Source organism: Anastrepha ludens, chromosome 2 (assembly GCF_028408465.1).
Source record: "Anastrepha ludens isolate Willacy chromosome 2, idAnaLude1.1, whole genome shotgun sequence".
Taxonomy (NCBI): domain Eukaryota; kingdom Metazoa; phylum Arthropoda; class Insecta; order Diptera; family Tephritidae; genus Anastrepha; species Anastrepha ludens.
This window is the reverse complement of record NC_071498.1, coordinates 163,070,119-163,090,106: the sequence shown is the minus strand read 5'-3', so window position 1 is coordinate 163,090,106 and position 19,988 is coordinate 163,070,119. Positions and strand designations below refer to the sequence as shown.

Genomic DNA, 19,988 nt, shown 5'->3' with positions numbered 1-19,988 from the left:
GAGATGGAATAGTCCATCGGATTTGCGTCTGGCGAATTCGAAAGCCATTGTGTGGACGAAATGAAGTGTGGAACATGAGTTTTTAAGCATTCTTGGTTCACACGAGCTTTATGAGACGGTGCCGAGTCCTGTTGGAACGTCCATGGTAAACGACCGAAATGTTTGCGTATCCACGGCTCTAAAGCAGCTTCTAAAACATTTTCCCGATAATAAGTCGCATTCACTTTGACACCAGGCTCGATTAAAACGATTGGAGAGCGCCCATCAGCGGTCGTTGCGGCCCAAACCATTACTTGCGATGGGAAATTGCTTCGAGTGGCCATACGTAGCCTCAAATTCTCGTATGAGCATTCGGTCAAGTAAACACGATCGAATTGAGTGTTTAGGAACTGCTCAATTGGGAAATTTTTTTCATCAGTAAACAATGTTAGGAAATTCGCTACGTTCGTGCAAGCGCAACAACTCCTTTGCTCATTCGCACCGAACTTTTTTTTTCTGGGGTGAAAGATCGTGTGCTTTTTGGAACTTAAGCCTTGACCTTGAGCTCATTTTTCAAAATGTGTCGAATGCTGTCTTGCGATATTTTCAGTTCTTCGGCCATTTTTCTTCCACTTCGACGTGGATTTCGTTCAAATCGAGCCTTCACTTTCCGAACCATTTCTGGCATTGTTGCGGTATATTTGGTCCACCTCCATAGCGTTTTGCAATGCTACACAAACATTTTATTCACTTTGAAGTGACTGAGCTCACGAACAATGGCTGGTTGTGATTTTCCAGCCAAATATAACGCAATTGCACTATTACGTTTGAATTCCATCACAGAAAAAAAATTCAACAAAACTGAGACGCAAATGCTTTTGATGGCTTATAAACAATAAATCGAACTGTCATTAGAACAATTTTGATGTTGATGTCATGAGCTGTTTTACAGATACAAGCAGTGGGAAGTTGGTAACACTTCATCCGATCCGATCCTCAAATAATCATTCCTACTTATAAAAAAAAATTAATGAAAATCACTTAAATTTCACGCGTTCACAGTGGTGCTCCCCCTCATGTTTTTACGCAATATTCGGAAAAACTTTAGTTTGCTAAACAATAAATGAAAAAAATGTTTAAAAAATGTACTTCCTTTTACACCCCAGTTTACAACTAATAAAAACAAAACTTTTTACATTTTTTTTTTAATTTTCGGTAATAAAATTTTCGTTTATTTCTATCAGAAAACATAAGTAAGTTACAAATAAGCATACAAATATTCAGCAATGTGCTTTAAATAAATTTATAATTCGTTAAGGAAACCCTAAATGCATATTTATATATTTATTTCTTACGTAATTTATGTTTAAGGTAAATAAGTAAATGGGATCGACGCTTTCTACCAAGAAAACAAGCAAACTCATACAAAATTAAATGGAGTTGATCGGAATTGCAGTTGCAGGGAAAATTTTGGTATAGTTTGATTATGTTTTTTTTTTTTTTGTTGTTTGTTTTTGTACGAAAACTACATATTTTACGACTTTTGCAACTCCATTTTCTAAAAATCGTTCATTATATATTTACACATTTTAACATTCACACACACACGCGCACTGAAACAAAACAGAAAGCGGTCATCCCATTCTATAACGGTTTTAGGTTTTTCTTTTTGTTTTTTGTTTTTTTTTTTTTGTTTTTTGTTTCTTTTTTGTTTTGTCAAACATTTTCTTGACTAATACACATTTTATAGTACTAGAAAAGTATGTAAGCAGATAATTTGTAAGTACTAAATTCTACAAAACCCCCCAAAAGACTCTCACAATATGCTTTAAAATATAAAATAAGGTTTAAAATTATTTCTACTTAATGCTATTGAAATATGTATGTATGTATTTATACTGTGTATGAAGCCTAATTTTTATTTTTTTTTTCTGAAATTTTTTTCTCTCAAAAAAAAAGTTTTTTTCTCAAAAACAAAAATTATGTTTATTGTACTGCAGCAACAATGAAAACCTGTACTATTTTGAGCTTCACACTGGAATAGAATATTGAAAATTATTTTCTTTGAAGACAAGAGCCGCTCCAAGGCGCATTCATTAAAGGTGGTGGCACTAGACCAACAACAATGTGTTGGGAAACTACAAAACAAATAATGAATTCGCCTTGTTTCATTCTGAGCTGACAGCCACATGGACACAGCAAAAGAAAAAAAACAAATCAGCTGATTTACCAATACCACCTTTAATAAAAAAAGAAAAATTGTAAATTTTTGTGTGCTCAGATCTACTATTAGCGGATTATGGAACTTCAATTAGCAAGAAGTGTACGAAAAGTTATAAATTTAATTTTTTGCTTTACTTTAAATTAAGTTGATTTCAGAACATCTACCGCTTTGGTGCAGAATTTTTTTAAGTAAATATTTGACTAAATTTCACTCCCTTTAAAAACTACATTCCAAGTAAAATATTTCTAAGGCGATAATTTTGTTGTGTAAAAACCTTTTGTTTATAAACTCCATCTAATCATCTCTCCCATCAGCGTATGTATGCACCTCCATTCCCATATTCATATTACCCCTGCACCCTTGTACTTCATCTTCAACTACTCTACCCGTTACTTTGCGCGCACTCATTCGCCCTTCGCCAGCTTGACGTGATTGTTATTCACATCGATCAAACGTTTCATTTCATCCCCATGAGCCAGCAACGAATTCGGCTTGCAACCCATACCCCCAGCAGCCGCCAGCAATGCGCGACCAGCTATTGAACCATTCGCATGTCCATTTGCATAAGCCTTGGCATAGCCATTGGCATGACCATTTGCACGGCCATTAGCTGCAGCTACAGCTGCCGCCTTTCGCGTATTGTAGGTCTTGCGGTAGAAATCGCCGAACAAGTACAAGAAGATTATCGTATTGCCGACGAAGAAGAAAGTGAGCGCTCGTGGCATGTTGCAACCCTTGGCGGCAACCATAATCATATAGCCCAAAATGAGTATGAATTGGATGAGTTGGATGCTGGTCATGTACTTCTTCCACCACAGGTACTTCTGGTATTGCGGACCCATGGCGGCAACCATGTAATAGAAATACATGATGATGTGTACGCCAGAGTTGAGAATGCCAATAATGACGCCTTGTTCGCCTAAAGTAGAAAAATAAAAAAATAAATAAAATGAATGTTAGAAATTAACCGAGAAAGCATTAGCGCAAGTCACAATTAAGTGCAAATGACTATGGTAACATAATTAACAAATGCCCTGGTGCCAGTCCATTTTCACTGAATTGTGAAATTCACCTAATTTTATTTCTTGCACTTACCAGGCGCATACTTCAGATATCCCCAGGAGAAGAGCGCGGTTATGGTGTGATGATAGACATGTAAAAACGAGACTTGCTTTTGCTTTTTACGCAACACAAAGAAGGTGGTATCCAATAGATCAATAATCTTCGAGAAGAAATAATACCAAGCGCCCGAGTAAAGCATCAAATTCTGCTCACGGTTGCGTACAATTTCGCATTTTTTCGAGAGAATCGAGGCGGCTACATTACTTTCGTTGATAGACTGTAAAGAAAAGTGAGAAATATATTACAGGGAAATAAACGAATGCTGAAAATTATTATTAATAAAAAAATAAAATAGAAGTATGCAACTAAACTCTAAAAAAACTCTCTAAAATACCTCGTAAACTGTCAAAATTTATTTATTTATTTCAAAAAGTCAATGAACTGCAAAGGTTTTCATCGGCTAAAACGATAACATAGAACTAAGTACAGAAAGCACTAAATTAAAATTGAATTCAATAATTTAGAAAACACATTCTTGGGCAAATAAAAATCAAGCAAAATAGCATTTGAAATCTCATTGACTTCTAGAAGTGAACGCACTAATGGGGCATTTCTTGTGTGTTTCGTTCTATGGGTATTGAGGTACAAACGAAAATTAAAACGAAACGTTCTCACAGGAATTGGAAATTGAGTACCTAGCAATCATGCGGGGCCTTACACAAAAGGCAAGGAAATAATAGTCCTTCTGCTTTCGAGGGACTGAAGGTGAATCAAAAGGAGGTGAGAATTGTATGAAGGGATGGAAGGGGAAGAAAATTTTCAAACTCCAGCAAATCAAAAATCGCTCATCCGATTCAAGTACTCTTTTTCGTTATGCAAAGGCGAAATGTTTATTATCATTAATAAATTTTGCATAAAATGCATTAATCAAATTTATCAATTATGTGTTTTACTATAAAAATTTGGAAAACAAACAGAACAGTTTTTATGTGCGCGTTCGCCGTGAGACAAACGACAGGGAAAGCAAAAATGAAAAATTAATAATGTATGCCCTCCGATTTATATAACTGCTGAGTCATTATTGTGCTGCTCACCACTCTTTAATATGTATATATGTACATTAGGGTGGGTTACATTTTTTATCTGTCGCATTACATGGTTTATCACCACACAACTAGAGGATTCGGACTTTGCTGACGATATATTTTTGCTATCGCACAAAATTTCATAGATGGCAAAGAAGTGGGCTGCCCAATAGCAGCGAAAGGGAAACCAGAGAAGGACGTCAACAACAGATTGAGCAAGCCAAGGGCGCTGTATTTGGGTGCTTATGGAAAATTTAGGCAAACTCGCAAAATTCCAGTAACACCAAACGCAATAAAATAAGTAACGAAGAACGCTGGAGGCAAAAGAAAGAAGAGCCCAGCTAATATGCAGGAACTGAAGTTGGATAGGCCACAGTTTCAGATAACCGCCCTACAGCATCTCGAGAATGGCTCTAAATTGGAAACATCAGGGAAGCAGAAGCCGCAGCCGGTCAAAGAACACCTGGCAAATATCCATCCTGCATGGCTTAGCTTCCATAAATGCAAGCTGCGACAATGCCTAGACGATAGCATCTAATCGCGTGCGTTGGAGAAGCCTTATAGAGATCCTGTAATCCACAAAAGACTAATCAGGAGAAAAAACAATGTTTATCTACTCTGTTATGGCGATTGATTTTTCTACTGGAACAAAAAAATTCATAGAAGCATAGCTCTAAAATTTCATTTTTAATTTTAGTTATTAATCTCAGATAATTTTGTATTTTTATTTATTTTGTTAAAGAAAATGTTGAAAGTATAGAAAATCGGGGTTTTCCTTTAAAAATACTCATTAGCAGTTGATTTATAGAAAAACAAACATCGAAGAATAAATTTCTCTAACCCGAAAACCAGTTACAAGCAGTTTCTTCTAAAAAGATTTGACAAAATAAAAACAAAAACCAATTGTCTAGAATTAATAACTAAAATTAGCAATAAGGAGGCTCGAAATATATTTCAGAGCTATGCTTCCAGGACTTTTTTGTTCAGAATTGCCAATAGAATATTTCAGTAGACGAAACAAAATCAGTTCTTTATATTAAGAACAAATCGACCCACCCTAATATACATAAATACTTTGCCTTAATGACTGAGCAACGCATGCCGGGTATTTGCTAGTGTAATATATGTAATTCGTCTTAAGTTGGCTTACTGCTTCTAAGTCTGATAGTCATACGAATTGCGAAAAATCCTCCTTTAATTCAGATTTAATTTTTATTGGCAAAAAAATGTTGCATATTTTCTGGTTATGATTAAGAATTAAATACGAACTAAATACAAGAAACGAAAGATTACTTGTTTAACTACAATTTAAACATTTTTTATACAATTCACTAAATCCGCAGGGGTCACACATTCTGGTGTGAGCTCTCGAATTAAAGGAAGAAATCACTCAAACTTTGTTTTTTTTTTTAATATGTAACTATTTGTAATAACACAGGCACACAAAAAAAAAAAAGTGTCATGTCCAAGACATTAGACTAGTGTATTCCGACGTATTTTTTCGCACTGAATCCGAATCCGAAGCCAGAATACTCAAATTGGCTCCCGTTTTTGAGATAATCTCAAAAAACTAAAAAAAAAATTAAAAACTTTGAAAAAAGAAATACAATTTTTTTTCAGAGCCACTGCATCTTTTTACAATATTCGAAATAGTTTTTATGCAAAATTTTTTCGTAAGTTTTTTTTTTAATTTTGTTTATTGTATAACGAAAGCCTTAAAAATCAAGGGTTTCTACTTTGTAAAAAAAATCGCAAAAAATTAAGAAATATCACAAAACTGTCATCAAAATTATCAACTTTTTAATGATTACCATTCGGAAGTGCCTGAGTTTCGATCTCCAGGCAAGAAACACCAAATGGTTGAAGAACTGCTTTCTAACAGCGGTCGATCTTCGGCAGGCATTCAGTTTTTCGGCATGCAAAACCATTCAGTTTTAATATAACAAAGTTGAAGTTTAAAGTCCACAAACACTGCTTTAATTTTTGAATTTTTTTTTCCTACAACGTCTTTTTTTCTTCCATAAGGCATATGTTCGTATGGCTTTTATATGAAAGAAATTTTTTGAATTTTTGTGAATTTTCTTCAACGCTTGGAACTTACCTTTTTTGGGTTTTTTATTGATAATGAACAATAATTTTATAAAAAATCCACCAAAAAAAATTTGCATAAAAAATATTTCGAATATTGTAAAAAGCTACACTGGCAAACATTTGTAAATCTTCAAAAATTATTAATTATTAAATTTAAATGTAAAACTATTTTCAAACTAATTTTATTTTCTTAAAAAATTATTTTAAAATTAGTTTTATTTGCTTTGAGGAAAATTTAAAAATTTAGCGAAAAATCTACGTGATTAGTATTTGAGCTAAGCACAAAAGTAATGTAAAAACTAGCTCATACATTTTTTTTTTTAATTTTTTTATAGATTTTTTAATTTTTGTGTCTCGAAAAATTTTTATTGACATAAAACTGAAGTGCAAGCTCTGAGAAACATTTTGAAATTTTCAAAAATTATGGATTATTAAATTTATATGGAAAAATTATTTTCAAATTAATTTTATTTGAATTAAAAAAAATATTTCAAAACTCGCTTTAAAAATGGTTTATTTGCTTTAATATTAAAATAATTATTAATTATTAAATTTAAAAACGCGTAATATTTTCTTTTTAGTTTTATTTTAATTAAGAAATTTTTTTCAAGAAATTTTGTACTTGCTTTATTAATAAAAAATATGTTAATTATTAAATTTAAATTCAAAAAATATCTTAAAATTTTCAATTAATAAATTTAAAAAAAAACTTAAAATTAATTTTATTTCTATAAAAAAATTAGTCTAAAATTAGTTTTAAAATTGTTTTATTTTCTTTATTATAAAAGAAATTACTAATTTTTAAATAAATTAAATTGAAAAAGTATTTTGAAACTAATTGGTTTTTTTATAAAAACAAATTTTTAAATATTGTTTTTCCTTTATTATTAAAAAACTTGTTAACTATTAAATTCGAATTCAAAATATATTTTATAATTTTCAATTAACAAATTTAAATTAAAAAAACATCTTAAAATTTATTTTATTTTTTTAACTAGTTTTAAATTTTTTTTATTTGCTTTATTATTAAAAAAATTGCTAATTTTGAAATTTAAATTAAAAAAATATTTTGCAATTAATTGTTGTTTTTTTAGAAACATTAATTTTTAAATATTTTAGTTTTTTGCTTTTTTATTAAAAGACGTGTTAACTAATAAATTTGAATTAAAAAAATTTTAAAATTTTAAATTAATAAATTTAAATTAAAAAAATATCTTAAAATTCCTTTTATTTTAATTAAATTTTTTTTTTTTTAAGTTTTAAAATTTTTTTATTTGCTTAATTTATAAAAATATTACTAATTTTTAAATTTAAATTAAGAAAATATTTTCAAAATAATAGTCTTTTTTATAAAACCTAATTTTTAAAATTTTAGTTTTTTGCTTTGTTATTAAACAAATTATTAACTAATAAATTTGAATTAAAAATATTTTAAAATTTTAAATTAAGAAATTTAAATTTAAAAAATATCTTAAAATTCCTTTTATTTTAATAAAATTTTTTTTTAATTTTAAAATTTTTTTATTTGCTTAATTTATAAAAATATTACTAATTTTTAAATTTAAATTAAGAAAATATTTTGAAATTAATAGTCTATTTTATAAAACCTAATTTTTTGCTTTATTATTAAAAAAGTACTAATTATTAAATTTAAATTGAAAATATATTTTTATTTATTTAGTTTTTTCTATTTTCATATTTATTAAGACTAACTTTTAATCTTTTATTTGCTTTTATTATGAAGAAAATCATTAATTATTAATTTTAAATTAAAAAAATATTTTGAAATTAACTTAATTTTTTTTTTTTTTTATTAAGACCAATTTGTAGTAATTTTTTGTTTGCGTTACTATTCAAAAAATTATTAAATTTAAATTAAGTAATTTCAAATTAATTTTATTTTAATTAAAAAATAATTTTTTGATTAATAATTAAAAACTAATTTTTTAATTAACTGACTTAATTATGCGAGCACAAGTCTACGAGTATCTGTGTAAGTATTTTATGGACGCCAAAAGGCTGTTACAACACCTGCTAAACAACAGAGTTGCTGTAAACAAAAATTCTCGCATACACTACACAATATTTATGCAAATATGCATGTGGCTGTGTGTGTGTATATGCAAATAAAAATTAACTAAGACGAATGTTTTGAACTCTGCTCAAAACAAAAGTGGAGCTGCCATTGTAAACAGAAAATATTTTTGCCTTGAAAACCTCATTTGAAAACTACCATTCCAAATAGACGCAGTAGATTCACTATTTCGTTTCAGCTAAATCTGTTAACTTTGTAAGCGCCAATCTATGTATTACTATTTTTTTATTTTATTTTTGACTATTTTTTGTTTTGTTTGTAAAAATGTCTTAAAATAAAAATGTCTATGTCGCCGCGTAATTTTTTTTATAAAACATTGTTAATTCCAAGTTTCAAAAATTTGTGGAAATTAAAAAAAAAATTCAGAAAATTTTTATCAAAATTGCTCATTTAGTGATGAGAAATCTTAAGAAAAATTCGTTTACATAGCTCATTAACTTCTGATAAAATAAAGTGCACTTTTAAAATCAATAAAAGGTACATTGATTTTTGAGAATTTTTTGGTATTTTTTGGGCATTAAAAAAATATATACCTCATGATGTTATTTAACCTCAAACATAACCAAAAATAGTAAATATTACGTTGGGGAATAAGTTCATAGCGTTTTTATATAATATTTTATTTTATTTTACAACGATTTGCCTGCTGTTTCGTAAAGGCGAAGAATTCATGCGATAGAACTCTTTCTGCTCTAAGAAACTATGTTAATTGTAGTTTCGAATTATTTAATTTTCATTAGTTTTGAGCCTTAGAAATGGAATACCCAGGAGGCAAGAATCAAAACTTTCGGCACCTGCTCTTCTTTGCTTTTCATCGAGTCAAAAAGCTGCCGAAGCAGCCCGGGACATTTGCGAAGTAAATGGAGAAGGTGTCATAGGCGAGTTTACAGTACAGAAATGGTTTGCAAACTTCAAAAATGACGACTTTGACGTCAACACGTCCCGCAGCGGAAGGCTTTCTGAATTCGATGAATAACGTCTCAAATCACTTTTGAAAGGGAACGGTCGCCAAACTAATCGTGAATTGGCGGAAAAAATTAAAGGTGACCATAAAACTATTCTCAATCACCTTTATTCAATAGGATTTACCGAAAAATTGGGAGCCTGCGTGCTCAACGAGCTCAACGAAAAAAAACCAAGAAAGTCGCTTTCAAATTGCTTCTCAGCATCTCGCCCGCCATCGAGCAACATGCGCTCATAAACAGCGCTTTTTGTATCGAATCGTCATGCGAGATGAATGAAATGAGAAATGGTGCCTAATATGAAGCAAAGAAAGGAGTGGGTGGCTCCAGGAAATACGCCAAAGCCGGGAGTCAAGGCGGATCTACATTCAAAGAAGATACTGATGTGTGTTTGGTACGACTGGAAGGGAATGGTGCACTGGGAAATGCTCGAAAAGCATGCCACGGTCAACAAGGAGCTCTACATTGCCTAGCTACACCGCGTGAGTGAGGGACTATTCGGCTGAAAAGACCTTATCCGCATGGTCAAACAATACTCCTTCACGACAACGCCTGGCCCGATGTTGCACAAGTCATCAAAGCACTCCAAAAGCTCGAATGGGAGGTCCTTCAGCATCCACCGTCTTCTCTGCACCTTGCACCAACCGATTACCATCTTTTCCGCTTCCTGTCTAACCATATGAATGGCGTTACTTTCGCTAACAAAGAGGTCCTTAAAAACTGGCTCAATACCTGCTTTAAGACCAGCCCAGGCGATTTTTTTGCGGAACGGCATCACAAATTGGTCGAGAGGTGGGAAGAGTGTGTAAGCATCAATGGCGGGTATATCATTGATTAACTTATTGATATAATTATTGTTTTTTGTATAAATACAAGTCTTGGGTAAAAACGCTACGAACTCATTCCCCAAACTAATAGTTTTGCCTTTCTAAACCGGACGTGTGGGGATATTCAACGTTCAGATTCGCATTCAATGAATCAAAGATATTCAGAAAAGTCTAGGCTGGTTTTTGGTTTAAAATTTTTGACAGCCTATGGAATTTGTTTAATGTCATCAAACCCTAAAAATGTAACTTTCTGTAAACCAAACTTTATGCCAAACGTTTAAAGTCATTCTGAGATACTTAATTTAACCATTTCAACTAATTTAGTGTGTGTTTATATTCTAAGAGTTATTTATTACTGAGTACTTACCGTGCGACATAACCAAATGGAAAAGCAAACTTGAAATGCATTGTAGGCCACCATAACTTTCTTCAAATCATACGGCTTGCGATCTCGCATATACGCGGGTCCGATTTTGAGTACAAAAAGCAGATAGAGTCCCACGATGGAGACAACCGGAACGGGTGAGCTCATCAAAAACCAGCTATCCACCGTCGCATCTGTAAGAAAGTCACAAGCGGTGTTATTTCTGCAATTCATAAAACCAATAGAGGGCCTTTTCTGGCAAAAAGTGAAGAAGTGTAAGCTGTCAATCGTGTGAAGTAAGTATTTGCATATGTATGTACAGTTAAGGAAAAAACTCTACATACACCCTACTATTTTGAACTTCTAGAGAACTAGTGATAATATTCAACATAATTTTGAGGTCAATGTTTACGACATTAATAGTTAAGAATGTTGGAAGAAAAAAAAAGTTTGAAAATATTAGTAATTTATAAACTATTGGCGATAAACATAGTAATCGGTGGAAAAAAAGTCTACATACAGCTTTGGCAACTCTTAAAATACATAGGAAAATGAAGAATTTAAAGGGGAAAACCACGTTTGTTTTCTTGATTTGCTTTATCTGTCAAACATTACAATTATTTAAATTCCGAAAGTGGTTTGTAAAACACGTTTAACTTTAAAAATGGCAAATAGAAAAGAAATTCAGCAACAAAGAAATTGCTGAAATAGTAAAATTAAGTCGCTGTACAGTGCAAACTATTGTCAAAAACTATAAAAAAAACCAACAGTACCGAAAACAAGCCAAGATCTGGAAAGCCGCAGAAGCTTGCAAGACAGTAGTGTCCTTAAAGAAGTCCACAAAGATCCAAAAACAAGTGCCCCAAAACTAGCCGAATACCTTGCAAGATGTTCGAATATAACTGTTTCATCAAGAACAGTATTAAACGTTTTGCATGATAGCGGCTTTAAGGGGGAATGCCACTGTGAAAATTCAAAAAAATCGATTATTTTATTGCATAAATTAGTATAGCTACTCAAGAACATGTGATAAAAATTGTAAAACGAAATTTGCTTTATTCCCGATTCTATATGCACTTAAGTGAGCACCCGTCGGTTCGACCCCGTAGCGCTTACGATACGATGCTTTATTTCAAACGCGTTTTTCTCGAAACGACTTTTTTTGATACGGTGCCAACGATTTCTCGAAGACTAATGAACTGATTTTTATTATATTTTTTCAAATTTTTTGTTATCGCATTAATAATAGCCAATGTACGAGTACATAGTCGATTTTCTAAATTTTGAAAATAACTATTTTTTGGGCCTGTTGAAAATCAAAAAAATGGTGAAAAACACACATCGAAATTCAAATCAAAATCATTTTGTTAAAAATAAAAAAAAAGTAAAGGCTACGTACAACGATAGCCACTATAGATTAATAATATAGATTAATAAAAATTTTGGTTTTTTGATTTCATATGATTGTTCATAGCTGTATCGCAGCCACCAGATGACGTCATTTTTTTAACTCGTTACGTTTATTAACATAAATTTGTCAATTTTAAATATTTTTTAATAAAAATTTACATCAACATAGTTTAATATATGTATATATAATGAATTGCCTTTTGTCCGATCCTCGAATAATCATTCCTACTTACAAAAAATAATTCCCAAAAACCGACTATTTTTTTGACCCCCCACAGTGGCACGCAGCAAACCATTTATTTCAGCCAAGAATCGTCAACTTCGCCTCGATTTTGCTAAGGCACATTTACAGAAAGGAATGGATTTTTGGCAGAAAGTTATATTTACTGATGAAAGTAAGTATAATATTTTCGGGAATGACGGCCGAAACAAGGTTTGGCGAAAACCGAATACTGCACTTGATTCCAAAAATATTATACCTACTGTGAAACATGGCAGCCGCCGTAGCCGAATGGGTTGGTGACGTGGTGTGGGGAGCTATGGCGGCATCTGGAGTTGGTCGATTGGTTTTTGTTCAAGGCGTTATGGACTGATATCAGTATAAGACAATATTTGAACAAAATCTGAAGCCATCTGTGGAAAGCTTGGGCCTGGGAAACCAATGGATTTTCCAACAACACAACGACCCCAAGCATACTGCGCATATTGTTCGAGACTCGCTCTTTTATCATGCACCAAGTCAGCTCAAAACACCTCCCCAGTCAACTGGCCTCAATCCAATTGAGCATATTTCGGACGTTTTGGAAAAATCTGCCCGCAAATATGATATCAGTAGTCGTGAAGCATTGACAACTGCCCTAACTCGGGCGTGGTCGGAAATTGCGCCCAGTATTACGGAGAATTTGGTGATGTCTATGTCACGTCGTCTTCAGGCGGTTATTGGAGGCCAGGGTGGTCCTACAAGATATTTAAAAAATATATTGTTTTCTTTTATTTATTTAAAAGAAATCAAATATTGTATTCTATTTTTAGCACTGTATGTAGACTTTTTTCTCATGAATTTTTTATTGTTTTTGTTATTTCTGTTATTGTTATGCTTTTGAGTTAGCTTTTTGTTTTGTAAATAAACTTTGTTTTTGGTCCTTTAACTATTAATGCAAACGCTTTATTAATTTACCTTACGAATATTTTAGAAATACAAGATACGGGGGTATAGGTAGAGCTTTTCCTTATCTGTATATGTATCTATAATTACATATGTAGATTTACACATTTTTATTTAATGATCAAAATTTTCTTATTTTTTCACCCGTTTTTTTGTTATCGGTTTCTTTCAACAGAGATCTGGGCAAGAGCAAATGCCCTAAGAAATCCTTATTGATATATCTAGAGTTAAACATTATTTCTTAATTCACAGAAAAAATATTAGTTTGATTTCAATAGAATTGACAAAATTGAACTTTTATTTGCACTCGAAAACTTTTTTGACTTTTCGAACTTTTCGTATTTGTGAGTTAAAATTTTAGCCGACTTAGTTTTATTGGTACAAATAAAGCTTCTATAATAGTTACAGGGTTTATTTACTTATTTTTTTATTTATTGCAAATATAAATATGAATAATTAATAGGTCTATTTATAAGTTCGTGCGGTTTTACAACAGATGGCGTAACTTGATTATTATTCCATCGATCCACATTTCCAAACATTCATTGGAGAGCTACTGTCGTAAGGCACAAACGTCAGTATAAGTTTTTTATTTGAAGCGTAAACAACAATATTTTTACCACACTTGAAAATGTCGAATTTCGTGCCAAATAATGTGTTTTTGCGGGGAATTCTTCTTCATTATTTTAATATGAAGAAAAAAGCAGCCGAAAGTCATCGTATCTTGGTGGAAGTTTATGGTGAGCATGCTCTATCTGAGCGAACGTGCCAGAAGTGGTTTGCACGCTTTAAAAGTGGTGATTTTGGCTTGGAAGACGAAGAACGCGAGGGTGCGCCGCCAAAGTTCATGGATACCGAATTGGAGGAATTGCTCGATCAAGATCCGGCTCAAACGCAAGAAGAGGTTGCAAAAACTTTGGGAGTTGATCAATCAACCATTTCCAAACGTTTAAAAGCCATGGGAATGATCCGAAAGGTAGGCCATTGGGTGCCGTATGAATTGAAGCCAAGAGACGTTGAACGCCGTTTTATGGCATGCGAACAACTGCTTCAACGGCACAAAAGAAAGGGTTTTTTGCATCGAATTGTGACTGGCGATGAAAAGTGGGTCCATTACGACAATCCAAAACGTCGGGCAACGTATGGATACCCTGGCCATGCTTCAACATCGACGTCGGCGCAGAATATTCATGGCCTGAAGGTTATGCTGTGTATCTGGTGGGACCAGCTGGGTGTTGTGTATTATGAGCTACTGAAACCGAATGAAACGATTACGGGGGATGTCTACCGACGACAATTGATGCGTTTGAGCCGAGCACTGCGAGAAAAACGGCCGCAATACGCCGATAGACATGACAAAGTTATTTTGCAACATGACAATGCTCGGCCACATGTTGCACAAGTGGTCAAAACATACTTAGAAACGCTCAAATGGGATGTCCTACCCCACCCGCCGTATAGTCCAGACCTTGCGCCATCCGATTACTATCTCTTCCGATCGATGCAACATGGCCTGGCTGACCAGCACTTCCGTAATTACGATGAAGTCAAAAAATGGATCGATTCGTGGATTGCGGCAAAACCGACCGAATTTTTCACAAAGGGAATCCGTGAATTGCCAGAAAGATGGGAAAAAGTAGTAGTAAGCGATGGACAATATTTTGAATATTAAATTTGTAACCATTTTACGTCAATAAAGTTTCAAATTTCGAAAAAAACCGCACGAACTTATTCATAGTCCTATTAGATTACAGGACGAAAGGCATTAGCTAAGACGGTCGTCTTGTTGTAGGGTTATTTGCGTTCTTACTTCATATACTACATACATATGTATGTACATTCAAATGGCGTTCCAAAGTAAAAGAAATTTTTTGAAAATAGTAATTTTTAATAAGATTATCTAATAGCAAATACACGCGCGGATCTATGGCGTGGGGTTGGCATCAATACTACGTTTCATAAGAGCCACAAAATGGTTCCACGAAGAAAGGTAAATGAGGTTCCCGTGTAGCACAGTGGTATCACAACGGTACTGTAAGGTCTAAGTGAGTTGGTCGTGCAGACCGACTACCACCATAACCTAACCTAACCTAAAACAAAAAAATGCTTTCAACTTAAAAACAAAATTAAAATTTATATTTATCAATCTGCCCTTATTGGAAAACCCTATATAACATTTCGTTTCAGACTTGTTAAAATTTTCTTGACTAACCAAATTTATGGCAATGATTGCTTAGCTCGTGAAGTAATTCCTTATACGCAATTCATAAACAATAGTGAAGACACAAATGTTGAGAAGCATGTTGAGCAACATGCTGAGCAACTTGTTGAATGTATTAAGCCGTGAAATTTATCCAGCAACATTCATTTGATTTGCCGTGAAATGTTGCTAGCAAATTGAATTGTCAAATGAGAGAAGAAGTGAAATTTATGAGCATCGCCCCAGAAGCAATTTGTGAATTTTGGTAAGAAAAGTGTTTCTAAACAAATTAATTCACATATCTGTTGATACAAAAAAATATAAAAAAGATTTACTTGCACTCTTTCCGTAGACGTTTCGCTAAAAATGTCGAACTCAGTGAGTGAACAAACTGTGTGTTTTTGCTCAATTTCAAATGACAGTATGAAAAAATGTTCTTGGCATGTCACGCGATGATTTCACAGCGTGAACAGAGTCTTACTTTACCATGCGATACATAAGAAATTTCATGCATAGATACTTCACGGCAATGCAATTTGTATAGATTTTGACAGCCATTTCACGTGAAACGCGAGCTTAGGACTACGCTTAGGCCACAATCTTTTGTAAAGTCCATGAATATAACTCATTGAAATTTACAAGCTGGAAAGCATTAATTTATTCCATTCTGATCAAAATTATAGACTACCGAAAAGTATGCGCTCGATTTTTTCGACGCAGTTAAATAGCGACATTTTATCATTGAACGCGTATGGTAGACCTTTTAACTAAAAATCCCTTTTTTTGCTGTCAACTTAGTTAAAAAAAATAAAGCAATTTGTTGGCCTAAAAGTCTTCAAAAAGGCCGGTATCGACAGCCTGTGCTTGGCATCCTGAATAAAATATAATAATCGAAATGGCATTGCATCACTTGTAAATTATGATGGTAAATATGTATATATTGTTGTTGTGCTGGCATGGTAAACTGCTCATGCGAAGTTGTCTACTCTGATATGTGAATTGCCCTTAAAACTTGGTTTTGTTGTGCCTGATTTCAAAAAGCAGCGTTTTTTGGCAACCGCTTTGTTTGCTACTTCTATTAACTTCTAATTCGAAATGGATTTGTTTAGAAGTTTTTAAGTACATTTGCTTCATTATTGGAAATATGTTGCTATAAAGTTATAAAAGGAATGCACTGATGTAAGTTTTAAAATTTAATGGAAACAAATTATACCAAAAATTTTAAAGAACCCGGAATTTGATCTACGCCCCAAAGTAACGTAAAAAGCAGTTTGTGTATGTTCTTTTTAAATTTATTAATTTTTTTTCTTTAGTTTTTTAAACAAATTTTATTAATTTTTTTTTTCTAGTTTTTTAAAGAAATTTTATTAATTTTTATTTTTCAAAAAAATTTATTGGAAATAAAACTAAAGGCTCAAGCTCTGAGAAACATTCTTAAATTTTCAAAAATTATTAATTATTAAATTTAAATGAAAAACTATTTTCAAACTAATTTTCTTTTATTAAAAAATTATTTTAAAATTAGTTTTCAAAATTTTTTATTTGCGGTGATGAAAATTGAAAAATAAAGCGAAAAATCTACGCGACTAATATTTGAGCTAAGCGCCAAAGTAACGTAAAAAGTAGTTCACGCATTTTTTTAAATTTAATTTTTAAAGAAATTTTATTAATTTTTGTTTCTCGAAAAAATTTTATTGATATAAAACTAAAGCTCTGAGAAAGATTTTTAAATTTTCAAAAATTATTAATTATTAAATTTATATGGAAAAATTATTTTCAAATTAATTTTGTTTAAATTAAAAAAATATTTTAAAATTAGCTTAAAAATTTTTTATTTTCTTTATTATAAAACGATTATTAATTATTAAAACAATTAATTAATTATTAAATAAAGCAGACATTATTATTTTCAAGTATTATTAATTAATATATTTATATTAATAAAGTATTTTCAAATTAGTGTTATTTTAATTAAAAATTATTTTCAAAATAGTTTTAAAAATTTGGTGTTTGCTTTGTTATTATAGAAATTCTTAACTATTAAATTTAAATTAAAAAATATTTTAAAATTTTCAATTATTATTAATTATTACACATAAATTAAAACAAACATTTTAATACTAATTTTATTTTAATTCAAAAATTATTTTAAAATTAGTTTCAAAATTTGTTTATTTGCTTTATTATTAAAAAGAGTGTTGACTATTAAATTTGAATTAAATATATATTTTAAGATTTTCAATTATTATCACTTATTAAATTTAAATTAAGAACCAAATATTTTAAAATTAAATTCATTTTAATTAAAAAAATATTTTAAAATTTATTTAAAACTTGTTTTATTTGCTTTATTATCAAAATATTATTAATTTGTAAGTTTATATAAGACAAGTATTTTAAAATTAATATTATTTTATTAAGACTAATTTTTAAATACTTTTCTATTTGCTTTGTTACTAAAAAAAATAAATATTAAATTAAACTTAAAAATGTATTTTTAAATAATTTTAATTTTTTATTTATTAAGACTAACTTTCAAGTTTTTATTTGCTTTTATTATGAAGAAAATCATTAATTTTTAATTTTAAATTAAAAAAAGACTTTCAAATTATTTTTTTTTTTATTTATTAAGACTATTTTTTAGATAATTTTTTATTTACTTTATTATTAAAAAAAAATTTTAATTATTAACTTTAAATTAAAAAAGTAATTTTAGAAAATTTTTTATTTGCTTTATTATTAAAAAAAAATTCATTATTAATTTAATTTAAAAATGTTTTCAAACCAATTTAAATTTTTTATTTATTAAAACTAATTTAAAAATACTTTTTTTATTGGCTTTATTACTAAAACAAATATTAATTATTAAATTTAAATAAAAAAGTCTTTTTGAATTAATAATTTTTTTTTTTCAAATTAATTTTATTTCCATTAAAAAATTACTTTAAGCCCATTTTAAATTTTTTTTATTTTCTTTGACGAAAATTTAATAATTTAGCGAAAAATCTATGCGATTAGTATTTGATTTAAGCGCCAGAATATTAAATTTAAATTCAGAAAATATTTTAAGATTTTCTATTATTATTAATTATTAATTTTAATTAAAAAACTATTTCCAAATTAATTTTATTTTAATTTAAAAATAATTTTAAATTAGTTTTAAAAATATTTAATTTGCTTTATTATTAAAAAAAAAACTATTAGTTATTAAATTTAAATTAAAAACGTATTTTCAAATTCATTTATTTCATATTTTAATTTAAAAAATTTAGAAATTAAAATTTAAAATTTATTAAAAAAAATTTTTTTCTTTGATCAAAATTGAAAATTTTAGCACAAAATCTTTTAATTAAAAAAATTTAAAAATTAATTTTAAAATTTAATTTTAAAATATTTTATTTTTTTCTTTAATGAAAATTACAAAAATCAGCAAAACTGCTATGCATTTAGTAGTTGATCTAAGCGCCAGAGTAACGTAAAAAAAGTTTAATAGGATTCTGTTACGAAGCAATGCAAAAAATATTCACTGAAATTGGAATTGAAGCACGATTTTCTAATTGAACAAAAATCAATAAAGTTTGAAATTTATTACCGCAAAAATTTGTCATAAACTTCAATGGAATATGAATGAATGTATGCATGTATGTATGTGCATATACTCGTACATGTGAAAAGAACACAAAAAAATCATTAAAACCGTAAACCTCTAAAATGTTTAATAAAATTGATGCACTTCAAGCCACTGATTCAATAATTCAGCAATAGAGTTTCCAAAAATACAGAAAAAAAATACACTTTTTCACTTTCTCCTCATGCGTACACACATATGCACCTACATGCATATGCATGTATGCAAATTAAGGTTTTTTTTATTGCACTGCAGCTACTCACCAACACCCTTTGAGAGACCGGAAATGCGCTCATTGAAAATTTTTATATAGGTCGCCATTTTCGTTGTTGTGTGTATGTATGAGTCTCGTTCTACAAATAAAAAAATAAGCAAACACACAATGTAATACATAATTGAACAAGCACATTTTTTATGAATTAAATAGTACAGCACTGATTTTTTTTCTATTTTTTTTTTTTTTTTTGAATTCATTGAATAAATTGCAACGCGTGCAAAATTCAAATGTAACGATTCATGTGGGAATATGAGAATATGAATATGTATCGCATAGCACATATCGAATTCTCAAGTATATTTAATATATTTAATATTTATATAAGCACTCGCGTAATACCAGTATTTCGAATTTTGTAGAGCGTCTGAGCTTTGAGTACTGCTTCACACGAGCGCGTTCACAATTCTAATGGTTAATATTTGAATTGATCCATGCTAAGCGTTTTCAAGCGCTTACAAAGCAACCAACGTTTATATGCATACTTATGTACATAGCTATGTATGTATGTGCTAGCAACTTTTGTACGTCAAAATAGTCAAATCCATAGTTAAAATAATAAACGCTCAAAAATCTGTGCTTTGAATAATGAATTTGATTTTAAACAACCAGCAACTGGGTG

General features: G+C 30.4%; 1 protein-coding gene across 2 annotated transcripts in view; it reads right to left on the bottom strand.

Moving 5' to 3' along the window:
* Positions 1-1,178: 1,178 nt before the first annotated feature.
* The window catches only part of LOC128855722 (elongation of very long chain fatty acids protein 7), a 71,304-nt gene continuing 52,494 nt past the window's right edge, over positions 1,179-19,988 (bottom strand). Inside the window, exons 1-5 of one of the 2 annotated variants that reach the window (XM_054090870.1) lie at positions 19,709-19,781; positions 19,356-19,445; positions 10,693-10,883; positions 3,299-3,542; positions 1,179-3,122 (exon numbers count right to left, since the gene is read on the bottom strand). In XM_054090870.1, the coding sequence (XP_053946845.1) occupies positions 2,608-3,122; positions 3,299-3,542; positions 10,693-10,883; positions 19,356-19,413 (1,008 nt within the window). In that variant the 5' untranslated portion in view covers positions 19,414-19,445; positions 19,709-19,781 and the 3' untranslated portion in view covers positions 1,179-2,607. Of the gene's footprint in view, positions 3,123-3,298; positions 3,543-10,692; positions 10,884-19,355; positions 19,446-19,708; positions 19,782-19,988 lie in introns of those variants that run through there. The other variant, XM_054090869.1, reaches the window with a different exon arrangement.